The sequence below is a fragment of the Anthonomus grandis genome, chromosome 16, assembly GCF_022605725.1.
Source record: "Anthonomus grandis grandis chromosome 16, icAntGran1.3, whole genome shotgun sequence".
NCBI classification, from domain to species: Eukaryota; Metazoa; Arthropoda; class Insecta; order Coleoptera; family Curculionidae; genus Anthonomus; species Anthonomus grandis.
Genome location: NC_065561.1, coordinates 9,819,686 through 9,833,927, shown reverse-complemented (window position 1 = coordinate 9,833,927; position 14,242 = coordinate 9,819,686). Strand labels below are relative to the sequence as shown.

General features: G+C 34.8%; 1 protein-coding gene across 1 annotated transcript in view; it reads right to left on the bottom strand.

Moving 5' to 3' along the window:
* Window positions 1-14,242, bottom strand: part of LOC126745574 (uncharacterized) — a 61,441-nt gene that overhangs the window by 20,333 nt on the left and 26,866 nt on the right. The window contains exon 2 of the mRNA XM_050453477.1: window positions 11,139-11,428. Within this exon, the coding sequence (XP_050309434.1) occupies window positions 11,139-11,428 (290 nt within the window). The remainder of the gene's footprint in view (window positions 1-11,138; window positions 11,429-14,242) is intronic.

Sequence of the window (14,242 nt, the reverse complement as noted above, 5' to 3'; positions counted from 1 at the left end):
AATCGATTTAGCGTCCAAGGCTGTAAGCTCAGCAAATCCGAGGAAATACTTCTTCAATGTTGCTGGTTTCCTCATCAAAATATCTTATGCTAACTGAGAGCTGTTCCTTTCCAGAGATATCCGCTGTTTCGTCTGCTAAAATGCTATATGCTTGCGATATCTTCACATTTTTGATGCAATCGGCCTTAATAACATCTCCACAAATACTGATAATCTCATTCTGGATGTCAACCGATCGATAACTTGCATTTTTCTTTCCATGCTCAAGATGGTTTTTTAAAATAGTGTCTCCTGCGTCAATTCGCATCTTATACAGCCCTTCCAGAATTCCATCACCATAGCTTGCCCCCCTTAAAGCTAGGTCGTGGGATCCGCAAAACGCAATGCAGGAAATAATCGATCTTATAATTTTCCTGTTTTTTCAAGACTTTCCCGAGAGTATTTGTTATTTTGCACATCTACTGGCACATTATCAAGAAAAGATTTAGCTGCTTCCAATAGGTTTGTTCTCACAGCAGTAAGAAACAAGTTTTCGACAAATACACATGCGCAATAGAGTAAAATGCGTTCGCACAGGAACTTCTGATCGGTTTCAAATCAAAAGTTTGATGTTCTTACACAAATTTCTGATCGTCATCTGACAGTCAGACTTGTTTTCGGATTTATTTCAAGCAAAGTGTCAGAGAATTCGTGTAGCCAGTCAACGCCGATCTTCGGAATATGAACATAACCTCTAAATTGTTGTTTCTATTTTGTCGTTTTGTATAGTCCTTGATATTCGTTTTGAAAATTGTATTTTATATTTTTGGATTAGTGTAAACATAAACATTAAGGAAACAAGTGCTTTTGAATCGTTGGAAAAATCTGATCAGAATTATGTTGATTCCGATACAAACTTTTAAAGAAGATTTAATTAAAGAACGGATAAAGCCCAAAAGTCAAAACTATTTTCATGAAATTGTCTCCCAATTTAATAGAATAGAATTTAATGAGTTACTTATTATATTGGGTATTACATCACTTATAGCAAAAATCAATTTAGAAATTTTTATCTCACACGCTCAACAATTGAAAAGAAGAAGAAAATATTTTGAAAATATTTTTTAATAATTTTCTTCTTCTTTTCAATTGTTGAGCGTGTGAGATAAAAATTTCTAAATTGATTTTTGCTATAAGTGACGTAATACCCAATATAATAAGTAACTCATTATGAATTCGTCACAATAATACAGATTTTACTTAGAATAGAATTTCTCGAGCATTTTAGAGTAAGTCTTGAAGTAGCAAATAATCACACAATCTTAAACTCTATTAATAATATACAGCTATTTCAAGGTTGTAGTATAATTTTTGTTTTGTTCATGTTTTATTTATTTTCCCATTTCCCACTGGGATAAAAAAGTGAGGTTATTTTTCTTCTCCACTCAACCCGTATTTGATGTTCACACAGACGGTTTCAAATCGATCAGAAGTTGTAATATTTTACACATGCGCATCAAGAATGGTTTGGAAACAGTTTCAAACTTGTAAGAAATTTGCAGTGAGAACAAACCTAATGCCGTCTTATGAAAGTGAGTATCTGCGTGTTTTCTGCAGTATTCACGAACATCTTTGAACTGACAAAACAGCCTTATAATGAACGAACCTAAAACACCTCTAACGGAGCTCAGATTGGGTGGAAATAGTGTACAGAATTTACACAAGGCTCCTTTTTGTTGGCGGGAGTATGCTAACCATGGTGAGTACATTTCCAACCAGGAATGATTAAATTTTCTTTTCAGATACTGGGCGTCTTTGGCAAAGTCGTACGTTTTCCGTAGTATCCGTAGGTTTTTGGCTCAAAGTGAGCGTAATCGTTTCAATTCGCTTTTCACTTGCGAGCGCTTCGAGCCCCCGAAATGTAAATATGTATAGGTACAGTAAAGCCTTATCTTAGATTAAAGTTACCTAATAGCCTAATTATTAAGTGAAATTAGAAATTAATAAGTGATATGTTACGAAATATACGTTTTCAAAAGTAAAGTTTGAATTAGCCGGATGACTGGTTTAGCGTTAACCTCTAGGCCTCTAGGGGGAGGGCCTCTAGGGGGGCACTCCTAGAGGCCCTAGGGGGACACTGCCCCCCCCCTGCCCCTCTCTGGCGCCGCCCTTGTTAGGTATTTAATATCTTCCATTGGTTGGTCCTCTACTTAACAGTTCTAAATTATTATTAATAATCACTTCTAATGAATATGTCAGAACTTCCGAGCTAGAAAACCTAGTTCGGTGGTTCTTCTAGTTCTTCAGATGAGCTCTGCGTGCCTTTGTTAAGAAAACTCTTTAGCAGTGGTCATTTGAGAAAAAAATGTATGTTACGAGGGTCTTGGATGAGAAAAAATAAACCTTTTCGATTATAATTTTCGAGTTTTGATTTCTTTATAACCACTAACTAAGATTAAGAAATAATGTTAACTTACATAGCTCATCCAACAAGCTTTTTGCCACTACCAGAATCACCATTTAGTAGTTTATTGGACTATGGAATATCGGCTAGTTGGGTTCCAAATATGTATGTATGCAAATTTGTTATAGACTTTCACGTTTTCTTTAATGAATCCTGTAGAAAGTGATGCAGGAGAGAATGGATTTACTGATGGGTATAAGAGGCTTTTGGGTGAGAGGATTAAGGAGTTCTTTGTTAACATTACCAAAAAAACAGATTTTTATTTGATTTTGAGAGTTTTGTCTTCACAGGAGAAAATACTTTAGCAGTGTTCATTTGAGATAACATTTTATGTTGCGAGGGTCTTGGATGAGAAAAAAAAAACCTTTTCGAAGTTTTAATTTTTTACCTATCCAATTTTTTTTAAACGTCAGTTACACGCTGTAATTGACTATCGGGAAAGTCAAAATAGAATAAAACACGTCTTCAGCGTAAGAAAGATGTTCCTTTCTTAAAAAAAAATTCTGTCAAATGCTTGACTGATTCTGCCAACCAACTCTTCCCTCTTTCTTATCTCTGTATAAGCCAGGAGCTAGAAAAAGTCCAGTATATCTATAGAGAGTCCTGACAAACAAAATCCAATGCGCTGGACAATCATCTTGTTGGAACATTATTGGTCTTTTACGTTCCAAGAGGCTTTGATATCTGATAGCAGATTTGCAGGAACTATAAATAGTTAGCTCCATCTAAATGCTCTGGTAGATAATGTGATTCAATAAAAGTTCTGCTGGTCTACACATGGAAAAAAAATCTGCTCTGAAATTTATTTTGTTTTTTCCAGTACAGATTTGCGTCCTTAGGACTTGTCTGTCCATAGAATCATTTTTAAAAACAACGGGTCTTCGATATTTATCAGTGGATAAAAAGCGGCAAAACTCTATTCTTCTTGTAAGCCTTGCACTACCACAAAAGGGTGCTTTCCATCTTTGTGCATAGTCTCCCATACTCTGATGTAGAAAGAACAAGGTCTTCAGCTGCTTTTCTGACGCTTTCCATAGGATCCTCGTTATTAGTATTTGCTTGTCAATCTCTATATGATGAACAGGGTTAACACCACGTGCAGGTTGTTGCCAATGCCAACTTCACTAAGCAAACGAAAGGTGTTTTGAAATACTCTGAGGTTTGGTAATCTCGGATCTGGAAAACACTACTGGTATGGCGTACTTTTCATTGGTAAATGACATTTCACAATAGGGTCCAAAAAAAACGAAAAGGAACTCGATTTGGAGAACTGTAGATGTGCTTAACACGACATAAAATTCATGATAACCATATAAAATTAGCAATTTTATTTGACTTTATTCAAGCATCAAACCAAGTATTTTATTTTAATGTTTCTATTTTTGCTCTCAGTTAACACAGACTAAGTAACCATTAGATAAAACGAAATAAACTTTAAAACTTGTAAATTGTAACTGTAATTGAATTGTATTAAAGATTAAGTGTGAAATTTCGGCATTTGTCGGACAAAATGCAAAAGTTGCAGTAAGATATGGATTTCGACCTATACATGTTTGGCTTAAAATGTTCGAAATTACGTCAGCTCTCATCCTATCCTTTTAAAGGATGATGCGTGAAAGAAATGCATTTGATCCGTAGGATAGTTTGGGTCTTATTAAGTGTTTGTAGATCAGTGCTTTTTTTTAAAATTGAGGAGACTTTCCTGTTTAATATGCCATATAGAGATTGGAATTACTTATTGCATTCTTGTGTCGTTATGTCTATATGTATTTTGAAATTTCTTATTTTGTCTAGATGAATTCAAAGACATATGTTGGCCATCTTTGGTTTCCAGTTTTCTAGAGTTGAGTATTGGAGGGAATTGAAATCTAGTTTCTCCTCTGAGATTTACTCAATTGCCGGAATATTTTTCTATCTTCGTGTGTCAATTGCAGAAAATTGTACCAGCCGGCGTTTTTTAAATTTATTAATTCTTGCCTAATTTCTTTTTGTATAATATTTATCGTCATTTTAATTGCTGGGGCTAGAGATCGCTGTGCTTTTTTTAAATTTTGTTTCGGGATTTGATTTTGTAACATCTATTAAAAAAAAGTTTAAGTGATAGTTCTGCTCAAGACATCTTTGGTTTGAGCAATAAAATATTGAAACAACTTGCAAATGGTTTGGCCCTACCACTATCTCTAATAATAAACAAATGTTTTTCATCTGGTACATTTCCACAAAAGCTTAAAATAAGTAAAGTTGTTCCTATATTTAAAAAGGGTAATATGGATGATCCAGGAAATCATCGACTCATATCAATAATACCGATATTATCCAAGCTCATTGAGCTCTGTCTAAACCAACGTCTCATATCTTTTCTTGATAAACATAATTTACTTTCACCAGCGCAGTTTGGCTTTCGAAAAGGAAGATCCACTGCTGATGCACTCAGGGTAATGGTAGACTACCTGGTTGATGCATTTGAGGGGGGCAAGACAGTGAGTGCAATTTTCTGCGACCTCTCAAAAGCGTTCGACTGTGTCTCGCATAATATTTTGTTGAGCAAGTTGGTTTTTTATGGTATCCGGGGTATTTACCTGGAACTTATCCAGTCCTACCTTTGTGAGCGTCAGCAGATGGTGACTTGTGGAGGAAGAACATCCTCCATACTTCGAATAACAACAGGGGTGCCTCAAGGATCAATCTTGGGTCCTCTTCTGTTTTTACTTTATGTAAATGAATTATTCGCCCACTTCTCAGAGGTGATATCTGTACAATATGCGGATGACACAACTCTTCTCAGTCAGCATTCAGATCTGATTTCCCTACAGAATGAAACTAGTGCAACTCCTCACAAGTTAAAAGTATGGTTTGCTGACAATAATCTATGCTTGAATCTAAATAAAACAGAGGTGGTTAATTTCTCTTTAAGGGAAAGACATCAGAGAATAGACGCGATCAAATTTCTGGGTGTTTATCTAGATAATAAATTATCATGGAAGAACCACATAATAGATCTGGCAAAAAAACTCTCGTCGGTTCTTTTTTTATTGCGCAGAATTGTTCAATTGGCGCCTCCAGTAGTATGTAGAACGGCGTATATGGGACTTTTTCAATCAAAGTTGTCATATGGACTGTTATTTTGGGGTAACTCGGCTGACTGGCAGAGAGCATTTAAGTTGCAAAAATCGGCACTCAGAATTCTAGAAAACAAAAAACCAACAGACAGTTGTAGACCTTTATTCAAGAATTTAAAAATCATGACAATGCCTGGCCTATACATTCACCAATGTCTGATGTTTGCCAGAACATACTCTTTTAGATTTAGCACAGTAAATAGTAGGCACTTATATGACACCAGACATAGGGGAAATCTTTTACTTCCACAACACAGGCTTAGTCTGACCCATAAAGGCTATATGACTAATGCCATAAAACTTTTTAATGCAATACCCGAAACCACAAAACAACTACATTTAAATAGATTTAAGCAAGTAACGAAAAACCTGATTTTGGAGATCTGTCCATACTCATTGGACGAATTCTACAATAGTCTTTAACCTAGTCTATCAAAATTTATCGAATACTATACTTTCATACCTGTATAACAAATGTTTCATACATACTTGTGAGCATTTCTGATGCGAACCAAAATTGTATTTTGTTTAATCTTTTTTTTTTTATTTGCTATGTTATGTAGGTAAAACTCTGATAGATTAATGTCTCCCTTTGTGCACTGTATTATTGGCGTTTGACAGTCTATACCTTTTGACGATGCTAAGCTGTTGGATGTATTTGAGTAAATAAAGAAGTATTATTATTATTATTATTATTAACATCTCTAATAAAGACAAATAAATGGGTAGTCTTAATTTGCAATTTTTTTATAACTATATTATAAAAAAAATTATTATGTTTAAAACAGTTATGTCCATATAACTATCGAATACCTTCTTAGGAAGGTATTCTTTTGCGTATGTATTTGGTTTAATACCTGCGTTATTACTTTTCTTACAGCTCCAGTTTTTGTGTTTGCTGTTTAGGTATTCAGGCCACTATACCGGGTGTTTCAGAATTATGGGATCAAACTTCTAGGGGTTGTTCAGTGCAACAGTAGAATCCATTTGAATATAGGAACCCATGTCCGGAAATGTGTCACTACGTCACTACGGCCCTAAGACGCGTTTAAATTTAGAAAAAATAATAATTACCTAAATAGGATCTGATGGATTTATTTTTACCTTTTGTATATGATACCATCACAACAATTGTTCAAAATGTCTTCCTCCAACCTCAATACACCGATTTAAACACCGCACATGATTTCGGCGGACTACACTAAAAATTTGATCCTCGTTTTGAATGATTTCAAATGCTGCTGTTATTCGTCCAATTAAGTCTAGCTCTGATTCTACTGGAGTTTCGTATACTAAAGACACAAGAAAAAATCGAGCGACGTTAAATCGGGTGACCTAGGAGGCCAAGAAACTGCTCCACCTCTGACAATCCAACGGTGCCCAGACCGCTGAGCCAAATACTCACGTACTTGTACAGCAAAGTGAGCCGGCGCTCCATCATGCTGAAACCACATTTGCTGTCTAACGTTTAGTGGAACATTTTCAAGGAGTTCTGGGAGAACTTCCTCCAAGAAACGCAGATAAATAGGTCCTGTTAGCCGTTCCAGTAGAAGGTATGGCCCAATTAAATAATCATCAACAATGCCTGCCCATACGTTGACAGGCCAACGATTCTGATGTTTTCTTGGAAAAATTGCATAAGGATTTTCTTCGTCTCAAACATGGCTATTCCTACTATTAAAAATACCGTCTCTTGTGAAAGAGGCTTCATCGGTCTACAAAGCATATCTTAAAAAATTTGGTTGTGCAATGATGTGATCCAGAAGCCATAGACAAAATTGAACTCTAGGATGATAATCAGCTGCAGTGATACCTTGAACTTTCTGGAAGTGGTAAGGATGGAGTTGTTGCTCGTGTAGTAACCGCCAGACAGAAGCGTTACTCGTATTCATATTCTTAGCGACGTCACGTGTGGTATTTGATGGTTCATCGGCAACTCGCTGAAGCACCTCTTCTTCAAATTCGACCGTTCTTACGGTTCGAGCAACACCAGTATCATGCATCTTGGTCTTAAACATGCCTGTCTCAGCGAGCCGCCGATGAACCGCAATAAACTTTTTGTATCCATGATGCTGTCGTTCAGGATAACGTTTATGATACAACCGCGATGCTGCTCGTGCATTGCAGTTTGTTGCTCCGTATGCCAAATGCATATCCGCCAATTCTTGATTGGTAAAGTTTTCCATTAGCAATAAAAGTTTAAAAATTGTAAGCTATAAAATTTTTAAACATATCATTGAGAATTGACATTGATAAGCGTTGATTTTAAACAATTGTTGTTATGGTATCATGTACAAAAGGTAAAAATAAATGCAGTAGATCCTATTTAGGTATTAATTAATGTTTTTTATAAATTTTAACGCGTCTTAGGGCCGTAGTGGCGTAGTGTTGCACTGAACAACCCCCAGAAGTTTGATCCCATAGTTCTAAAACACCCTGTAGTCAGCTACTTTGATCTAAACAGTTTACCTAGGTACAGTGCTATCCAGTTTTGCTTTTATATGATATAACATAAGAATTATTTGTGTTTTTAAAGTTTAATTTTGTTGCTGTGGTTTGTCTGGGAGAGCATGTGTTGGATAGAGCGATTAAATAGCGGTTTATGAAGTTCTTGGTAAATATTGCTTTGCCACCTCCAGTAAGTTATATATAGCGTGTATATTATCTATTGCGAAAGTTGGTTAAACGGTTTGATGTTAAAAGATTTCGGGTTATTATTTAAATTATTTTTTGTAGTATACTGTAGTTTTTGGTAAATTTGGTTTGTGTCTTAGTCTAAGAGTGAAGGTATGTGGTTTATATTTTCAACGTATGATAGTTGGAGGAGAATGTAAGAGGTAGTTTGTGTTTGAGGAAATGTAATGTTATTTGAGTTTTTTTTAATGTGGAGGATTTGGTTTTGCGAGTATTTTGGAAGGAGGTTGCTAGCGCAGAATAGGTTCTGACTGCGTTTATATTTATATGTAGTGTAATAAGTGTTGTTATTTTCTTTTTATAATTTGAGTTTCTTCCGTATTTGCTGTAATTAGCTAGTATCATTACAGTTACAGCAGATAAATTACTGGTGAATTACGATGTGTTTTTGAACAGTCTTTATAAATAATATAGCACTTTCTAGTACTATATTCTGTAATTAAATTTAATCCTGAATTAGAAAATATCAAACACAGTATTAGCCCCTGGTGTTAAATGTTTTAATATCCACTATAATTATTCTGTTCTACCTTTTGGGATCTTGAAAGAAGAAACATTGACGAAATTTAATACTATTAACGAAATAGTGGTTAGTTCAACATCCTTACTACGTGTTTGACATTGACAGTAGAATCTTCAGGTTCATTTCTATTCTCCTGTAAAGATTTGTCTTGTTTAGTCTTAGGTCTGCGAGCAAGATTTTTGTGATATGTTCAAGAATTAGTTTTTAATTTGATTGATGTCTGGTTTTTTATAACAGTTTTCTTAAATTTAGGTAATGCTTTATTACGTAACTTTATTCTAACATAAGCTGGTTTAGAGACTGACACTGATGTGGGGATTGCGTTGGATTGGTTGGACTGTAGAGGTTGGAAGCAATGGGTCAATAAAACACTAGTCTGAATATCTTCTTTTCTTTTTAATATTAGTTTAGTATCAAGCTAGTCTCTTACCATGAACCATAAAAGGCCAATAAAATACTAGAACCAATAAGGCAATGAACAAAATGTATTTAGGGCTTTTCGGAGGTTGCGGCTAAAATATCAAATGATGCTATACCAAGATTAGGTATTTAATATTCCTAAGTTTCATACCCATTGAGAGTATTTCATAACTGATATGTGCTTATTTCAAAAAAACGCGATAACCACCAAAGCTTGTAACCCACGAGAAGTCTCTCCTGTATATTCTCTTTCAAAATTATCTGGGCCTGACTTGAAACATGTGTGCTTACCCAGTACTAAAAAATCAAGTACGTAACATTTCATCCCATATAAATGGCGATTCTCTTTAATTTGTAAAACTTCTTTTCAAAAGATCATTTCGGTAATTGTACAGTATAAAACGCTATCCACAAGAATATTCTTGAATAATATATGCTAACTTCCTTATCGAATCTCTAGTAATTGTGACATAGTCTCTTCAATTACTGCCCAATGGCGGTAATTCAGTTAATGATAGTGGCGATAAAATAAAAATTAAATAATCTTCACGTCTTTTTTCAACTTATAAGATTTCATCTCTGGTAGTTGCCTTTGATGTTATTAAATTACCTGCTATATTCTGCAAGACCTTGTATTTATATCAGAAAGGTGTTGTTTTCGCAATTTATCAATATAGCTTATCTAGCTCAAATCTAATTATTATCTTTTCACATCTGAATAAAGGTTAAATCGTTAATTAAATATTTTTTCTTTCGTTAGCGTTAATTGAGTATTTTTCAATCTTTGGCCTGTAGATTAAACCGACTTGGCACAACTTCTAGACAGGTTTTTGGCCAAGGCGATCAGTTGTATGCAGATTTTTCCACATTCGTTGTACTCTCATCCTACTCTCTTGATCAAGTATAATAAACCAAGTTAGATCTTCGGTATTCAGAAGACAATTCCAGAATACTTAGTTTAAGACTTTCAATAGAATGGTTCTAAGCGTAATTAGAATAACTGAAAAGCAAGTGATAAAAGGAGGTTTATCAAAATCAAAACGCTGCTTATTCCCGAGAGAACAAATCAGTTTAGTGAAATTGGGAAGCGATTTCAAATCATTACGGAAAAATTAGTACATTTTTTCCTAATATATCAGCTATTGTTTGGCATTCGGGAATTATCTCATCTGTCGCCTAGGCCTGAAGGTGCGCAAAGAGCCCACCTCACGACATCTCGGGACACATGTAGAAAGTTGGAGAATATTCCAGAACAGTGGTCTAATTAATATATAAAGAACCCTCGCCGCTAGGAGGGCAGATCGAAATAAATACAGTGTAAACAAATGTTTTTATCAGCCTTAGGTCATTTAGTGTGTACGTATGTAATAATTGTGATAAAAGTGTGTAATAAATCACTTAACTATTTCTGTGTATCGAGTGTTTTAAGGCACATCAAAATGCAAAGGAAAAATTGAGCTGGGTGGAAAGTAAATATAATTTAAAATGCAATATTGTAAAATCATAAGAAAATATTTTAAAAAAATGAGAATTGAGATAAGATGCTGGATATAATGTAAAGGTTAAATTTTTTCAAAGATCCTATTCGTATCAGTTAAACTGGAAACGTCAAATTTCAAAACGTCACGCAACATTTCCACATTTTATTGTGTCTAAAAGTATTGAAGTATTCTGTGCCTCGATGGCGAGGTTTTCCGGTTTCGTTGAGTGTCCTTTAAAGTGTATATTATAGAAACTTCATTTATAGAGAATTTCACAATCCGCTAGGCATTTATGAATAAAATTAGGCATACTTACTGATGCCCCACAGTCGCAGATTGGATATTGCCAGACGATAATAATTTATTTTAAGAATCAATTATATGAAGTTTTTAATATACGTAAAAATATATGCAAATTATACGAAGTTTTTAAAATACTATTCAATGACCATACTTACTGATTTGATACTGAATAAGGCAACTCTGCCATAACGTTAAGTGTTGGCTGCTCCTCAGAGAAAACTGAATATCCCAGATCACGTGCATAGTCATAAACGAGCTCACTATTGTAAGATGGAGCATTAGGTGAGTAAGTTCGAATTTGTGGTGCGTAGCTGCCATATCCATAGTTTGAATCAGCGTAGCTTACAGATCCAGTATAGGCTACGGGATAATAATATCCATATGGGTTATGGATAGGATGTGATGCTGAGAAAGCTGCCAGTAAAAGGAGCTGAAGTACAGGAACCTGAAATAATATGTAAATAAATATGTTGTATTCCAAATAAATTTAAAGTGTAACGTCAGGGGTAGTAGTAAAGGCAAGGTATAAACATAACATAACACAAAGATAAAAATCGTTATTTTTAACTTAACTAGGGAGAAAAGATGGCTCAAGATCTTTGATCAATTGATGGTGGGAACGCCGACGGTAATAAATATGCGATTTAAGCATTTTTTTGTTCTTCCAGTGCTAAGCATATTATTTTTCTGCCTTATTGGAAGAGAAATGTAGTTTTTTTTACACAGCGGGCTAACAAAATTAAAAAAATCCAAAATATACACATAAAATACAGTAAGTAATACAGAAATAATCTTATCAATTCTTCGAAAAAGGACAAACAAGGAAAGCATCGCGATTATAAAAAACCAATACACAGATACATGCAACACCACAAAGATGTCGATATATCTGCGGGATGCTACCCGTTAAAAGTATAAATATACTATTTTCACCAATATAAAAGTGTCTAATACAAAAATCTTATACTTGTCGGAGAGTCACTTTCATTATTTTCGGCGGAGATGTTTGTTATAAGTAAAACTCGTAATTCGTGAAAACACACACTTAATTACGTCAGTATAAAGTACCGTCGCGAATAAAATAAAAGAACTAGTGATCCGAAGCCAGTCTATCTATCATCAGTTCTCTCAAAGACATTCATTTCCGGCTTCGTTCCACTCTCTCGATATCTCTTAAAAGATATTGAGTCATGTCCTTTATTTTATTTCTAAATAAACTTCACTAAAAATCAACATGAACCAAGACTCATAAAAATAATTAATGAACGGCCGTACCGCCGATCGTTGACAGTAACTTAATACCAAGCCTATCACTAATCAAAACAAATCCTTATCTTAATATTCTTAGAAAAATACGTATAGCCGACACGGCCAAGGCCATACTGACATGTCGCACGTCCTCGTGCGCTAGGCCACTGTTTCACCTGGAACAACCCAAACAACAAATCCGCTTGTCCATCCTGACAATTCAAACAAATCACATAAACAAATACTATTTACATTTCAATCATTCTTTACTCAACTTTCGTTCTTAAACAGCTTGTTACCCTCGAAACACACAAAACAAATCACCGCAGTGATTAGTAAAACATAATATGATGATGAATCATAATACACCAAGAAGATTACCGCAGTAATACTTTTTTGTAAATGTTTTTTTTTCAATACACCATGTATTGAAGCCAAAAACTACCGCAGCAGTTTTTAAGTAACAGATAACCTCAGTTATCTTTACTATACATCATGCTTAACCAAGCTACTGCAGCAGCTGTTAAGCCCCAGACAACCGCAGTCACCTTTAAACTTCTCATCTAGCTACCTCAGCAGCTATTCTCAGTAACAGATAGCCGCAACTATCTTTACTACTTTCACACTTGACCTAGCTATCGCAACAGCTATCAAGTATCAGATAACCTCAGCTATCTTCACTATACATCACGCTCACCCAAGCTACCGCAGCAGCTGTTAAGCCCCAGACAACCGCAGTCGTCTTTAAACTTCTCATCTAGCTACCTCAGCAGCTATTCTCAGTAACAGATAGCCGCAACTATCTTTACTACTCTCACACTTGACCTAGCTATCGCAACAGCTATCAAGTATCAGATAACTGCAGTTATCTTTGCTTCTATAAACTTGCTAATATCATCCCGCAGTCTAATATTAGCCTTACTTCTGTTTTTTTTTTACAAGAAACTTCTGTACTTTTCTATACTTTTAATAATGCCTACTCTTTTTTTTTAATCCATCTCTTTTTAGCCTATTTATTCTTACTCATTAGCCGACACTGACTCATCCACACATTCTTCAACATCATCACTCTCAAAGTCAAATATCGCTTGTCCTTGACCAGTCGGCACAAGCAGACATTGATCGTGAATAAATTTACTTAACCCTTCTTTACCATTTATTTTTTCTACTTCATATCTATCATTTGCTAAAACTCTTTTTATCGTGTAAGGTCCGCTAAACTTCTAATTCCCCTAAATGATCTAATTTTATAACATTCGCTCATTACATTTAGCGTAAAAAAAATCACCTACGACAATAGTATATCTAGTAGGAAAAGCTTAACATTCCCGGGCGATCGTAAAAATTACGCAATACGGAGCAATACGGAGTCTATACTATTTTTCCGAAAATCGAGAATCATTAAAATTACGGTAAATTATTACTAATCATGTTAAAAATTTTAAATCAACATTATTATTTTTCCCTTAAATAAAAAAAGCCATGAAACATTGTTTTGTAACTATGGAAACGAAGTACCACATAATTTTAAATTGTCAAACTTGACGAGTGAAAAGTTTATTTATGGCGTCTTTCCAAAGTGTTGATTTTTTAACGTTTTAAAAAGCCAAAGTAACGTGTAAAATGATGGGTGATGATGACTGTTCCATTTCTGGAACCCCCCCAGAACTCACGGAGGCAAGGAATGCTGCATCATTGGAATTGTTACCAGCAAAATCTAGAAATAAGTATAACTATGCATACAACCGCTTCATGGACTATCGTACGAATAAAAATGTAACTTCTTTCTCGGAAAATGTTGTAATGGCATACTTCTTGGAGCTTGGTTCCAAGATGAAATCTTCAACTTTATGGGCCAATTATTCAATGCTTGCAATTAGACATGATGTGGATATATCTAAATATTCAAAACTTCGGGCATTCCTGAAACGGCAAGCACATGCCTATAAGCCAAAAAAATCCAAGATTTTAACTAAAGAAGAAATAAACAAATTTATTCAGGAAGCTCCAG